This window comes from Rhinoderma darwinii, chromosome 4 (assembly GCF_050947455.1).
Source record: "Rhinoderma darwinii isolate aRhiDar2 chromosome 4, aRhiDar2.hap1, whole genome shotgun sequence".
Lineage (NCBI taxonomy): Eukaryota > Metazoa > Chordata > Amphibia > Anura > Rhinodermatidae > Rhinoderma > Rhinoderma darwinii.
In genome coordinates, this window is record NC_134690.1 from 166,279,325 (window position 1) to 166,294,407 (window position 15,083).

General features: G+C 42.8%; 1 protein-coding gene across 5 annotated transcripts in view; it reads right to left on the reverse strand.

The window, feature by feature from the left end:
- RUBCN (rubicon autophagy regulator) overlaps window positions 1–15,083 on the reverse strand; it is a 42,461-nt gene that overhangs the window by 26,467 nt on the left and 911 nt on the right. For 2 of the 5 annotated variants that reach the window (XM_075861819.1, XM_075861817.1), the window contains exons 2-4: window positions 6,942–7,095; window positions 4,480–4,563; window positions 3,059–3,215 (exon numbers count right to left, since the gene is read on the reverse strand). In XM_075861819.1, coding sequence (XP_075717934.1) covers window positions 3,059–3,215; window positions 4,480–4,563; window positions 6,942–7,095 — 395 coding nt within the window. Of the gene's footprint in view, window positions 1–2,322; window positions 2,803–3,058; window positions 3,216–4,479; window positions 4,564–6,941; window positions 7,099–15,083 lie in introns of those variants that run through there. The other 3 variants (XM_075861818.1, XM_075861816.1, XM_075861820.1) reach the window with 2 other exon arrangements.

Consider the following 15,083-nt stretch of genomic DNA (forward strand, 5'->3'; position numbering starts at 1 on the left):
TGATGTATGGAGCGTCTCACGTGAAAAATTAAGAATTAAAAATGGCAAAATCAGTTTTTTTGGTCACCTTCTCTCTACCTAAAAATTTAATAAAAAAAGTGCTCAAAAAGTTGTATGTACCAAAAAATGGTACCAATAAAAACGAACACTCGTCCCTCAATAAATAAGCCCTCATACCGCTCTATTGACTGAAAAATAAAAAAGTTGTGGCCCTTGGAACACGGGGAGGAAAGAACTAAAAAGGAAAAGAAAAAAAATGTATCAGTCCAGATAGGGTTAGTTACTTTCTAATGAAAAACCATTTATGACCACATGTGGGGTAATTGCCGTACTCGGGAGAAATTGCTTTACAAATGTTGGGGTGCTTTTTCACCCTTTATCCTTTGTGAAATTGAAAAAAAATGAAACATTTTAGTGGGAGAAATGTCGATATTCATTTTCACGGCCTAATTCTAATAAATCCTGCAAAAGACTTGTGGGGTCTAAATGCCCACTATATCCCTAGATAGATTCTTTAAGTGGTGTAATTTCCACTTTTGGGGGGTTTCCACTGTTTTGGCCTCTCAGGGGCTTTGCAAATGCGACATGGCACTCAAAAACCATTTCAGCTAAATTTGAGCTCCAAAAGCCAAATAGCGCTCCTTCCCTTCTAAGCCTTGCTGTGGGTCCAAACAGAAGTTTATTACTACATATGGCATATTTCCATAATCGGGAGAAATTGTTTTACAAATGTTGGGGTGCTTTTTCTCCTTTATTCCTTGTAAAAAATAAAAATGGCTACCTTTACAGAATAATTCCAATGAATTCAGCAAAACAACCGTGGGGTCAAAATGCTAACTTTAGCCCTAGAAAAATTCCTTGATGAGTGTAGTTTCCAAAATGGGGTCACTTTCCGGGGGTTTCCACTATTTTTTTCCCTCCAGTGCATTTCAAACGCGACATGGCACTGAAAACTATTCCAGCAAAATCAGAATTTCAAAATCCAAATGGTGCTCCTTCCCTTCTGAGTCCTGCTGTGGGTCCAAACAGCAGTTTATTACCACATATGGGGTATTGCTATAATCAGGAGAAATTGCTTTACATATGTTGGGGTGTTTTTTCTCTTTTATTCCTTGAAAAAATTAAACATTTCTACGTTTTTTCAGAAAAAAAAGTAGATTTTCATCTTCACAAACTAATTCAAATAAATTTAGCAAAAAAACTGTGGGTTAAAAATGCTAACTATACCCCTAGATAAATTCCCTGAGGGGTGTAGTTTCCAAAATGAGGTCACTTTTGTGGGTCTTTATTGTTTTGGCCCCACAAGACCTCTTCAAACCTGACATGGTACCTAAAATATATGCTAAAAAAAAAAAAAGGAGGCCCCAAAATCCACTAGGTGCTCCTTTGCTTCTGAGGCCTGTGTTTCAGTCCATTACCGCACTAGGGCCACATGTGGGGTATTTCTAAAAACTGCAGAATCTGGGCAATAAATAATAAGTTACATTTCTCAGGTAAAACCTTCTGTGGTATAGAAAAATATGTATTACAAATGAATTTTGTAAAAAAAATAATAATGAAATTTGTAACTTTCACCTCTACTTTGCTTTAATTCCTGTGAAACGCCTAAAGGGTTAATACACTTTCTCAATGCTGTTTTGAATACAATGAGGGGTGCAGTTTTCAAAATGGGGTGATTTATGGGGACTTTCTAATATATAAGGCCCTCAAAGCCACTTCAGAACTGAACTGGTCCTTGTAAAAATCGCCTTTTGAAATTTTCTTGAAAATATGAGAAATTGCTGCTAAAGTTCTAAGCCTTGTAACGTCCTAGAAAAATAAAAGAATGTTCAAAAAACGATGCCAAACTAAAGTACACATATGGGAAATGTTAACTAGTAACTATATTGTGTGGTATTACTATCTGTTTTACAAGCAGATACATTTAAATTTAGAAAAATGCTAATTTTTGCAAATTTTCTCCAAATCTTGGTGTTTTTTACAAATAAATATTGAATTTATCAACCACATTTTTTCACTAACATAAAGTACAATATGTCACGAGAAAACAATCTCAGAATCGCTTGGATAGGTAAAAGCATTCCGGAGTTATTACCACATAAAGTGACACATGTCAGATTTGAAAAATCGGCTTCGTCCTGAAGGCCAAAACAGGCTCAGTCCTGAAGGGGTTAATAATGCTGCTTTGAAAATCAGCGACAAAAACACCGGCTGTTTTCTGTTGAAATTAGCCTCGTATTTTTTTTCCTCAAACATAAGCCGTGTCAATATACCCTCATATTATATTATCTAATATATAAGAAAGGAACTGAATAAACATACTTTTGCTTTAGGGCATGCACCTTCTATAGATTTTGCCAAGTAAACCTGCACGTTGGGTTTTGTCTTCTTGCCCAAACTCATGATGCCCGAGGCTTCACTTACACCATCAAGCTTCATCTCCCCTGGAGAATGGTCTGTAACCGCTTAGGCCATGTTCACACAACTTATTTTTCAGCGTATTTTGGAGCTTAACCCTTTAACGACGAGCGACAAATATATCCGTCGCAAGCAGGTGTTAGTTCCCGCATAAGGACGGATATATCCGTCACTCTGTTCTGGTGGGTACTGCCAGTGTACCCACGCGACCAGCGGCAGGAGCACGGCTGTTATATACAGCCTGGCTCCTGCCTCAACTGCCGGAATCGAAGCACGCTCCGATTCCGGCAGTTTAACCCATTAGACGCCGCTGTCAGTAGGGACAGCGGCATCTAATGTGTTTGACAGAGGGAGGGAGCTCCCTCTGTCACCCCATCTGCGCCCACGCAAAGAAATCGCGGGGTGCCGTTGGGTTTCCATGGCAGCCGGTGGCCTAACAAAGGCCCCCAGGTCTGCCTTCAGCAACTGCCTATTAGGCCAGCCGGAGGCATCTGTATTCTACAGACAATTCGAATTCCCTGCAGCCCTCTAGGCTTATCTCACTCTCCACTGCAATAACATTATATTCCCTAATATAGTGGCTCCAAGTTTCAGCTTCACTTTAGTGGAAATTCATACCACGGTGCAGAATGTTTATTACCAGAGTAGAACTTCTTGGTGTACGGTCTGCTGCCAAGAAGAGCTTGGAGTTGTGTAGAAAGACGGTGAAATTGCAGGCTATGCTGTAACCATAACTTTCCGCTGTCCTCACTGGTACCATCACCATTCCTCTGGCTGTTCTCGCAGAGTAGGAGAAACTACATAAAGCAGCAAAGAGACATTATGAGTAAATGAAATACCTCCCAAAAAAAGCCATAAACGTACACATATAAAGGGGTATTCCCATCTTAGACATTTATGCCATATCCACAGCATATGCAATAAATGTCTGATAGGTGCAGGTCCCAGCTCTGTGACCTGTACCTATCTGGAGAACGGGGGTCCCCCATTCTGCCTGGTGAGGAGGCTGCCACATCCAGGCGGATAATGAAAGGAGAGGTGGCTGCGCATGTCCGCCGCTTTCTCCATTCACTTCTATGGAAGTTATAAAAAAAACAGCCAAGTACGCACCTATCAGACATTTATCGCATTCCCTGAGGCCATGTAATAAAAAATGCCTGAGAGGAGAATACCCCTTTAAGTAAGTTGTCTGACTTTCATCTAATGTGTATGGCTAGTTGAAAATTTATAGTTACCACAATTTGCCGCTAGTAAACAATACCAGTTTTGTACAGGCCAGGGATATGGTTTTGATTGTTAAAGTGAAAGTTTATATTTAGTGAATAATTTCTTCTAGGGCACTAAATTTACAGCGATTCCCTGATACATAAATTGTAGGAACATCTCTACTTACTGGAAAGAGCGAGGGCTGAAAAATTAAAATTTCTCATGGTGGCTCTTCTGCACAGTCAACCTGTATTGTATTGAAGATGCCAGGGGCTGCAGGGGATGTCAGGGCACCATCACCCCCCTATTTAGGGAGGAATTCCACTGACCGGTATATATAAAGGGAATTGCTGTACATTCAAGGATCGGTTATATAAGCGTTGGTTTAATAAATGTAGGAAGAAAATAAATAAGGCTTACAACGGTTAAGCACCGGTCAACATTTTATAATTGTAATCAATGTTAGTTTATAGGAGCATTCAGTCAAATTAAACCTGTGAATAAGTCTAAGGCCAAGCTCTGAATGAGTCTAAAGGTGAAGCTTGAGGGAGAGCTCTGACCAAGGTTGTGTAGGGTTTATCGGCAGTGAATGTGAAATCATATGACAACCTATTCAGCATGCGGAAAGCTATCATGTCATCTAAGAGCCCTGGACAAGGGCGGAGCAGCCGGGAAATATTAGGAAGTTTAATTCAGAAACAGCTTAAATTCAGGAGAATCTCAATGTATGAAATAAAAAAAATAATTCTGCACATGTTTTATATTTCTTTCAAAGATAATTGTTCTAAAACCATAGAAATCTAGCATTTGGAGCTTTGAACACTAACACGTCACAGCACGGGGTTCATATCTAACCTGCTCCACCTGAGGAGATGATCCAGGCAAGAGTCGTGGACCGCTCTTTACAAAATTCCAGTAGTCCTGCTGATTGTTGTAGACCTGAAGTAGAATTATGGAGTTAACAAATGTCAATAGTCTTCTTAAATATGTGATTGAGTTTATAACTCGGAGTTATCTGAAAATTTCCAGTCAGCTATTTCTTAGCTAAAGCTAAGAAAGGTGGATAGAAGTCAGCATTTCTGCCATTATAGCTCCCATAGGAGTATTTTTACCCTGATTTCATAGACTTTTAAATGGCAAGTCTGCCTGGTTATTGAGCGCCCGCCAAAGACATACACCATACAGCAGCTGGCGATGCTACTACAGGATGGGAGGCACTACAGGTCATTCTGCTGGGAGTTGGCGACTGATGCTTTCAATGACAGATGTCAGCTCAATACATTCGCTACCAGGTGGAAACATCAGTACACAAAGCACAGGGCGTAAAACAGAATTAAAAATTCAACTTAAGACTGAGGGGTTAGGCCCCTTTCCCAGTACAAAGTACTACTTCTCTTCAGACCCATGTTTTAGAGATTTGTGTGTAAAGCTGACCATATACATTAGATGCATGTCGGTCAAACCCGCCAATTTTGACAGGACTGGCCGACCTTCTAATGTGTATGGCGGCATGTCGTCTCTCCCTCTGACACCAAATGAATGGTACATTTTTATCTGCCTCCCATTGATTTCAATGGAGGTTTGGAGGCGGAAACTGCTCCAAGATAGGGCATGACACTTTTCAGTGAGCGGTCAGAACCCGCCGGGAAAAAAAAACCAAAAACGCCTCTACCTCCCATTGAAAGCAACGGACGGATATTTGAGGCATTTGAATGCAGTGTGAACTGGGCCTTACGGGAAGACTTCCTTCCTGACTCAAAATATGGCAACCAGAATATATCCGGTTGTTGCCAACTAGACGTTTACACAGGAAATAGTCCCTCTCCTGGCAGAAGAATGCTGAAAATCTCCAAAAGATAGGACTCATTAACAGCAAAATGGCAGCATATTACATGATTGTACCGATAGAAATGTCAATCACATACGCGTAACCATCTTACAAATCAATTATTTGTTGGTGGTTTACTAAAAAAAATAGCGTGTAAGTGGGTCTTAAAGGGTTATTCCCATCTGAGACATTTATGGCATATCCACGGGACAATAGTGTGAATGCAGGAAAACGACGCTTTATCGTTGATCTTGATCATACCCATCATCATCACTGGAGGCAAGGTCTGTAAATATAAAAGCTGATTATGTTATTTTGGAGTCATACTTTTATTAATGCCCAATATTCATTTTGCATAAGAACAACATTTTTGGTCTATACCTTGGCATAACAGATTATTATACTTGGGGTAAGAACACACACCGTGGTCAGGGTGGATACGTTGCGTCAAGCTGCACCGCGTATCTGCCCTGAACACCGCAGGGAATGCTGCCTGAAAATAGTTTATTCAGGCGGAATTTCTGCTGCCGAAAGCAGCAACGGAAAAAAATAAAGTAAAAACATTCATACTTACCCCCCGCCCTCTCTTCTGTGCGTGGTCCCGGAATGAGGTTGCAGGCCATGTGTCCGCTGCAGCCTGTGATTGGCTGCAGCGGTCACATGGGATGAAACGTCATTCCAGGAGGAGGGACTGGAGGAGAAACGGGGAACTTAGGGCAAGTATAACTTTTTTCTTACTTGATATTTTTGCGTCGGAAACGCTGTGAATTCGCCGCAAATGTCGCAACACACACTACTTTGTTGCGGGTTTAAGCACCCTATTAAATTCATTGGGGAAAACCCGCAACAGAAGCACTGCGATTCTGCAGCATTAATTGACATGCTGCGGCTGAAGGAACGGCACCGCAGGTAAATTTAGGTGCGTTTTTCCAGCGGCTTTTTTCCGCTGTGTGGGGACGAGATTTGTTGACACTGCTGCTACTGTAATATGCTGCGGATATTCCACAATGAATCCGTTGTGGAAAATCAGCAGCGTTTACGCCGTGTGTGTAAATACCCTTCGCTAAAATGAAGCCGCAGAAGAGCTCGGGTGAGCGCTGAGCCGCTCCGTTTATGATCAGCCTGTTTCGGAAAGCCAAGAAATTGGCGTACGGGCTCATAGACTTTCTATCGAGTCTGTGCACTTATCTCAGCTTTCCGAGAAACCAAGCGGCTCAGCACTCACCCAAGAGCTTCTGCAAATTGGTTTTAGTGATCGGTGGGGGTCTCAGTGCTCGGACCCCCACCGATCAAAACTTCTGACATGTCACTATGAAATGTCAGAAGTTTTCTGGAAGTTTACTTACCCTTTAAATTATTTCAGAACCTGCCAGCTTGATAAAATAGTATCTTCAGACTACAATCACAAACAGTACAGCAATTTGACTTTAAGCCCATGAATCTTTCAGCATCAGGAACAAAACCAGTGAACGAAGGAAGACGAGATTACCTGATCACATACAAGACCATGCTGAAGAATGCTGCTCATGTCTCGGCAGAGTCTCTGAAGTCCGCCATACTTGGACCACACATTTCGGCTGTTGCCCGATACCAGCCCTTCCACTGTGGTTTTCAGATTGTCCAGGAGCCTCCAGTGTTCATCCCTGCTGAATATTGGCACAACGTTGTTGATCATCATCATCAGTAAGAACAGAGGAAACAAACGGAGCTGCACAGGAAAAGACCTAAAATCTCGCTGACTTACCAGATTGTTTTTAGAGTTTCTCAGCGATTTCTAAGCAACTAACCTTTAACCGAAAATTATCCCTTATCTGGAGGATTTAGGTAGAAAACAAAGCCACACAAGGCACGAGTAGAATGTAGGGGGGGGGGGGGACCACAAATGCGCAACAACATAAACCTGTGCCCATATCATGACAGTGAGCCACTGACCGCGGTATAAAAGTGGATTAAAGACAGTAGAAAACTCGGCCAATCGTACATGTGAATGTCTGGAGAGGAGCGAAATTAATCTTCCAATGTAAACTAAGGCTGCGTTCACATTTGCGCTCCTGGTTTCATCGGTCTGCTCTGTCATAGGAGGAGAATGAGAATACTGGAAGTGCCGATCCGTAGCATAACAGAATCCAATGACGCCTGATGAAACCCATTGACTTTAATGAATTCCGTCGCATCTCCGTCATTCTGCCGGAAAAAAATAGTTCAGCGTGCTACGCCATTTCGTCCAGCAAAAACGAAGGAAACGGAACAGGGCATTACTCCCTCCCTTCGCCAGAGCCATCTTGTTTTTATGAAGTGGTCTGAAAACCAGGTGTAAAACCCCACAGTATGAAGTTAATAAAAACTTCTAAGGCTTGGTTCACATGGTGCATTCTTGCTGCGTTTTTAGCACGTGTTTCTTTGTTTCGGTAGATAAACTCCCATGTTTTTTTAATGGGACTTCATCAACCAATACAAAAAAACGCAAGCTAAAAACGTGCCATGTGAACCCAGCCTAATAGTAGCTGCCGCTGGTCAACTTGTGTTACAAAATGAGGGTCAAGGCCCCGTTCTCCCCATAGAGAAGGGTCCTAGAGGTGGGCCCCATACTTATCAGACATATCGGGCACACCCTACAGATGTGGCATAAAGGTCTTTGGCTTTTAGACACTTATAACTGTACAACCCCATTGAGCTCAAAATATAGCGGAACTTTTTATTTGCAGGTTTCACATGTACCACAGGACTAAGAAGAATCTTTCATAAAAAAAATTCAATAAGGGCTTTGATCTTCCTCATGCATGTCTCCTGTTCGAATGAGCGCTCCAGTAAACCATATCACTACCAAAAATACACACTTTACAAAAAGCACACAGGGCCAAATCCTGTGCGCCACAAAAAAGTGGCAACGTTTATTTTTTCTATGAAACACTCACATTAGTCACAGTCCATTGCAATATTTCTATGTGAGATTTCAAATTTATACAGACACGCAGGAGCTCCGCCAATCCCGATAACCGCAGTGGCCGATCCCGTTGCCAACAGAGACGTAATCCATTTCCAATCTAGTGAAATAGAGCGTGGTCATGCTTCCACTACCACCTGTCTACTGGGAATAGTGGACCAGTCAGCCCCTCTAGAGACTGGTGGGGGTCTCAGCAGCAGGACCACCTCTCAGAACATATAGTCTATACAACACCCCTTTAAGTCCCCAGTATTTTATCCATCATGGCTTTCTTCTGACATCTTTACTTTGTTAGCCAAATTAAAGAGGCATTAAACCCACTTCTAGCATTACATCCGCCTTCAACACGTTTTGCATCTTTCACCTCTGAAATTCAATCATCCGTGTTAGATTAAAACGGCTTACGAAGCTAAAAAGTCATTGAACCTAGGGAGCACAAGCAGCCATTTATCCAACTTCCTGTCAAATCTATGGCCTTTTCAAATATTTCCAACCGTGTTAAGAAGATATTTAGTCACAGGTGACATGAAGAAGCCTTAGGGTCCATTCACACATTGCAGTTGGGTACGGTTAGAACCAGATCCAAAGACTGCTTGCATTTTTACCATGATTTATTGTGTTTTCCAATGTAGTGGCAGTGAAAATGACCCCTAGACGAAGCATCCACTGCAAAACGCGTGTCGGGTGAGGTGGACTCCCTGGCGCACGCATTTTGTAGCCAGACGCCTAACTTACCATTTACTTCTATTTATATATCCATTTTTACACTAGGGGTCATTTCAGTGTATGGGGACTTCACCTTTGTTTTTGCATTAATTTTTTTGGTCTGTGTCTCATGATATTTTCTATACATTTGTTTTACATATAAAATTATTCTTTTAAAATTGAATTAATAAATATTGGATTTTATTGTGCAAGTTAGGCTTCGTTCGCATCTGCGTTGTGACATTCTGTTGTGCTGCTCCGTCAGAGGAGAACAACGGAAGAAACTGTTCCGTTGCACAGTGGACACCGCCGGCAGCCGACGGAACCAATTGACTTCAATAGGTTATATAGTTACATAGTACGGTTATAAAAACAGACAGGTCCACCAAGTTCAACCAAGGGATGGGAAAAAGGGAAGGGATGAAACAAAATTCCGTCGGCTTTCCGTCAGTGGGGTGTCTGTGATTTTACCAGACACAATAGCGCAGCATGCTGCACTATGGTCTCCGGTACTCCCTGCCGGATCTGCCACGGAGGCCCCTAACAGGACCTCCAGCGCAGATGTGAACAGAACATTATTCTATGTCCTGCATGATTCCTTCGAATTGGTGGTATTTATCCATGCATTTGGGACTTATGTTAAATGGGAATACTAATTGGCGTTGCATTAAAAAAAATTAAAATAAATCAAATCACGGTAAAAACGCAACGTGTAAATGGACCCCAAGTTCAGCTTTGTCTCTACAGGTTTTGTCTCCATGATGGGTGCGCTTCTTGAATAAAATCCTTTTAGGAAAGGTGCCTATAACGGTTACCTAAGAAAGAGACCTTAGAAACGGAGGAAAAGTGGCCTCCCGACACAGCCTTGTGCACGGAGCGAGATCCTATGGCACATCAGTACAGAACTGCTCTGACTCCCTCTACTGACGTACCTGCTCTGTCAGCTGCCATATGCAAGGAGACATTCTCCCCAATAACTATAATAAATACCAGTTTTAATGGTTCATTGAATACAATAAGAGAATTAATCAGTCTATTTTTCTCATCAATTCACCAATACATCCTAGTGGCCTAGTCAGGAGATTTTTCAGTATCAGGAGCCCCGTAGTCACTGTGTACACTATGACAGAACCTCTAATTTAACCATTTCAGAGCCAAGCGGGTGCAAATTCACAGGTATTTGGGGCTCAAGCCCTATGGATCGTATGATATATGAATCAGGGCTGTCCTGCCTGTAGAGACAGATGGACATTGGTCAAATAGCTTTGTTTAGAGCTAGTTCAAGATTACAAAGTTCCTCACATTTGGCCACTTGGTTACATATATATTTTTCGGATTCCTTCTCCTGCCCTGAAAGTGGGAAACCTTACATATATGTTCTGTACTTTACATAGGCCATAGAAAACTGCAATATGTAACGAGCCGACAGGGCTGAGGCCTAAGCTGTGACGTAGGGGTCCATTAGATAATACGGTCATAGGTTGCCGTGTCTTATCACTTTTATAGTCTGGTTTATTAAGAACCTTCACCGCCCAACAAGAAACTCTGAGCAGTCATCATACATTACTCACACAACTGGAGACGCAGGATTCTATTTATATCATCTATATATTCACACATCCCACGGCCTGACAGTGCTGAGCAAGCCTCTCGTGGCCGATCAATACATACGGATTTGGGCAGCTCCCATTTCTCTACGTGAACCACTTTTAAAGGTGTTTCTATGTATGAATATGTAGTAAGGGTCAGTTCACACTGAGTTTTTTTTAAATGGAATTAAGAGGCAAAAGAACGACCGAATAAGCCCCCCCCCTGATTTTTTTTTTTTCCCAGTGGCTTTTGGTTACCTGCAGAAAAAAAAAAGCTGCATGCTCTTTCTTTGAGCGTTTACCGCCTCTGACCTCCCATTGAGATCAACCAGAGGCAGAAAAAACCTGCGACACTCAATTCTGAATGTTAATGCAGCGTTTTTTGCATTCGATTCAATGGCCGCGGGCAAAAAAACAACGCTGGCAGTTCAAAATCTGCTCCAAAATTCCTGAAGGAATTCTGAAGCAGATTTTTTCTGCCTGCAAAAAACTGTGTGAACTCGGCCTAAATATTTGTTCTCGGAGCTGGAATCATGCGGTCTGACACTATATGCACAGGATTGCATTACAAGTACATCTACGTGTGCACTACACACATATAGATCAATATAGGCAAGTCCATACAGCGGAGGCATGCTGTCCACATGGATTTCAGGGACCAAGGCGTTCCAGCACATACATTACATTACAGACCTGTAGTGTGTAAATGTACAGAAACATGTCGCTCAACACACGATACGCTCCAGCTGCACCAATTTAGGATTTCAACTTCTTCTTTGGCCAATAGAAATTTTTACACCAGACAAAAACAAATAGCAGCACAAAACGCGTTTTGACCGCGAAGTGTGAAACCAGCCTAAGGCTCTGTTCACATCTGCATTGCTATTTTTGTTGTTCTGCTACATCAAAGAAGCACAACGAAAACAACAGCAGTGACCGATCCGTTGCATCACGAGCACCAACGGCGCCCAGTCGGGTTTCCATCATGGTATCCGTCATTTTACAGGAAAAAAATAGAGCAGCATGTTGCGCTAGATTTTCCAGCATGGTGATTGGATCCGTAAAGGAGGCCCCTAACAGAGCCTACAACGCAGATGTGAACATAACCTAGGGCCACTTTCACACGGCAGTATTAGGTCAGTATTTTGCTTCAGACAAATCCTGGTATGGCTCCAAAACACAGAGGAGATTTAAGTCTTTCCATTACACTTTGTCTCCGTGTACGTTCCGCAACATGAATTGACGCGCTGCAGATTCAGAACCCGCATGTCTTTTCTGCAGATTTATTTTTTTCGCATGTGGATGAGATTTGTTTAAATCTCATTCACTTCACTGCTCCTTTAATACGCTGTGGAATTTCCGCACACAAAATCTGGATATAAAATTCCGCAGCAAATATGCATCATGAGCAGGAGGCGTCTTATGATCAGTATTTGGAAGCCAAAACCAGGAGTGGAACTTACACAAATAAACGGAAAATGAAAGATCTGCACCCCTTCAATGTTTTGGACCCACTCCTTATATATGGACAGTGAAGTCAGGGACTTCTCCTAGAGCGGAATCACTGACCTCAGCGCCAGGGATTCAGCTTCAGGAGAAGTCCCTGACGTCACTGTCCATATATGTACAGTGACGTCAGGGACTTCTCCTGGAGCGGAATCACCGGCCACAGCTTCCGCCGAAGCTGTGGCCGGGGATTAGGGATTCAGCTCCTACAGGGAGCAACAAAATACCCTCCTCCTCCTCACATGCACTTCGCACTGTGAGGAGAAGGGAGTGAGCGGCAGAATGCACTCGGATCCGAGTGACAGCCGTGCTTTATACGGCCCCATAGACTTCTATGGGAGCCGTGCGGCCGTAAGAACGTCAAAAAAATGGGACATACCATTTTTCACAGGGCCGTCAAAAAAATCGGACGTGTGAATAGCCCCATTTGGGGTCTATTGTTCCAACTGCGGCCGTGTGGCGGTCACACGGACGAGAATCCCTGTCGTGTGAGCCCAGTAGGGCTTTAGGCTTATAAATACCGAGGCAAACTACTGAGAATAAGAGCTCTTTCTAGGTAAACGTGGGCGCTATCTACTTACTTCCCATCATCACACAGAACTGTACACATACTTCTGATATTATTTCTCCTTATTTGGTTTTGGACGAATCACTGACAAAATTCATGTTGGTCCAGAAAGCAGAGGTCTGGGTTGTTGTTTGTAGAGTTTGTGCATGTTATGCCACTAACATGAGGGAATAATGGGCACATTTACAGTTTTTTTTTCAAAGCGCCAAAAAAAAAAAAAGTTGAGAATGACATAAAACACATTGACATTAAAATTCACAACTTATCAAATTTCACAAGTGGCAAGAAAAGTGACGGCCGACATACGGTCTGTATATTTTCTGCCTTTTAACGTATGGGGTGAAATCTACTGTGAATTTGCAACACAATTCACCAAAATTCACATGCAAATTTTGCTGCGGAATCGCCGCGCACTTGCAATAACATCCGCTAGTTTTCTTCAGCCTAAGGGTAGGTCCACACGTAGCGTAAATACTGCAGATTTTCCGCAACAGATTTCATTGGAAAAGGCTGGATTAATATGACCGTGTTCGGTCCGCATGTCGGCTGCATTTCCCGGACTGAACACACTGCAGGGAGCCGGGCTCCTAGTATCGTAGTTATGTACGACGCTAGGAGTCCCTGCCTCGCTGCGGGACAACTGTCCCGTACTGTAATCATGTTTTCAGCACAGGACAGTAGATCCACGGGGTGGCAGGGACACCATACATAACTATGCTGCTAGGAGCCCGGCTCCCTGCACTGTGTTTGGTCTGGGAAATACTGCCGACATACAGTCCGTATATCATGGACAGAACACGCTTGTTTCAATCCGGCCTAATACAGTAGCAGTAAAGTAAATGAGGTTTCAAGTTATCTTATCTACACATTGCAGACATTTTTCCGCATGTAAGTTGACCTGTGGTGCACATTTTAAATCCGCAGCCTGTTAATTGATCTTGCATTTCCGCCTTAGAAACGTACCGGACAAGTTTAGAAAAAACGCAATAAAATCTATAGCGTAAAACCGCTCCTATTTCCACATCAAACTGTAAAAAAGCAACTAAAATGCATCAAAAAAACAACACTATTCCGTGAGGATTTTACCTGCATTTTAGGCTATGTTCACACGGAGTATTTTGCAGGAGGAATATCTGCCTCAAAATTCCGTTTGGAGGTTTGAGGCAGATTTTCCTCTCCCTGCACGCCGATTTTCGCGCCGTTTTACGCCCACGGCCATTAGGTGCCGCGGGCATAAAACACCGCGAAATACGCTTTCTCTGCCTCCCATTGAAGTCATTGGGAGGTCAGAGGCGTAAACGCCCGAAGATAGGGCATGTCGCTTCTTTTTCCAGCGAGGCAGTTTTACTGCTCGCGGGAAAAAGACGCCGACGCCTCCCATTGAAATCAATGGGAGGCATTTTAGGGCCGTTTTTGCCGAGTTCGGCAAAATACTCCGTGTGAACATAGCCATAAGGTGGATTTTCCGCATCAAGTTCCGCAATGTGTGCATTTAGCCTCATGGTAAGTCCACACGTGGTGTAAATACCGCAGATTTTCCAGAAAGGATTTCATAGCGGAAAATCCACAGTGTAATACAGTAGCAGCAGAGTGGATGAGATTTGACCAAGTCTCATCCATATGCTGCGTAAAAATGTTTATAAATTGACCTGCGATGCGGTTTTTTAATTCACAGTATTTCAATTGCTGGTTTTCTGCAAAAATAGCAACTCAGAAAAAAAAACAAAAAACCTATACTTACCCAGATCTCTCTACTTCTGCATCCCCTAGCCTCCAGATTACATTTATGTGATTGCTGCAGCGGTCCCATGGCATGAAAGATCATCATCTACAGGACGTCAGAGGGATGCGTCACCATGGCTACGGGTAAACAGTCTTTTTTTTTTTACCTGCTGTTTCCCGCAGCAGACATTCTGCCCGAAAAACTGCACCACAATTTGGTGCAGTTTTTCGGCTGGAATTTTCTGCGGGCTCCAGGGCGGATACGCTGTGTACTTTTATGCAGCGTATCCTCCCTGTGTGAACATACCCTAACACTGTGACCACAGAGTGCTGCAGGCACTCATTCTTTCAGTAGAAAAAACCAGCAAACAGCAGTATAGAGCTCAGCTTCCTAGATCCATGGAAGTAGGACTTTAGAGCCAGATTGGAAAACTCACCACAGGCAGTTTCGACTAATATCCCCAAATCTACAACTACGCCATACATACGACATCTATCACATTTACTACAGAACAAAATAACTACTCATACGAGCGAGCAGTAATACGGCAGAGGCACGATGTAACTAAACGACACAGATAAATAAATCTAGGAGAA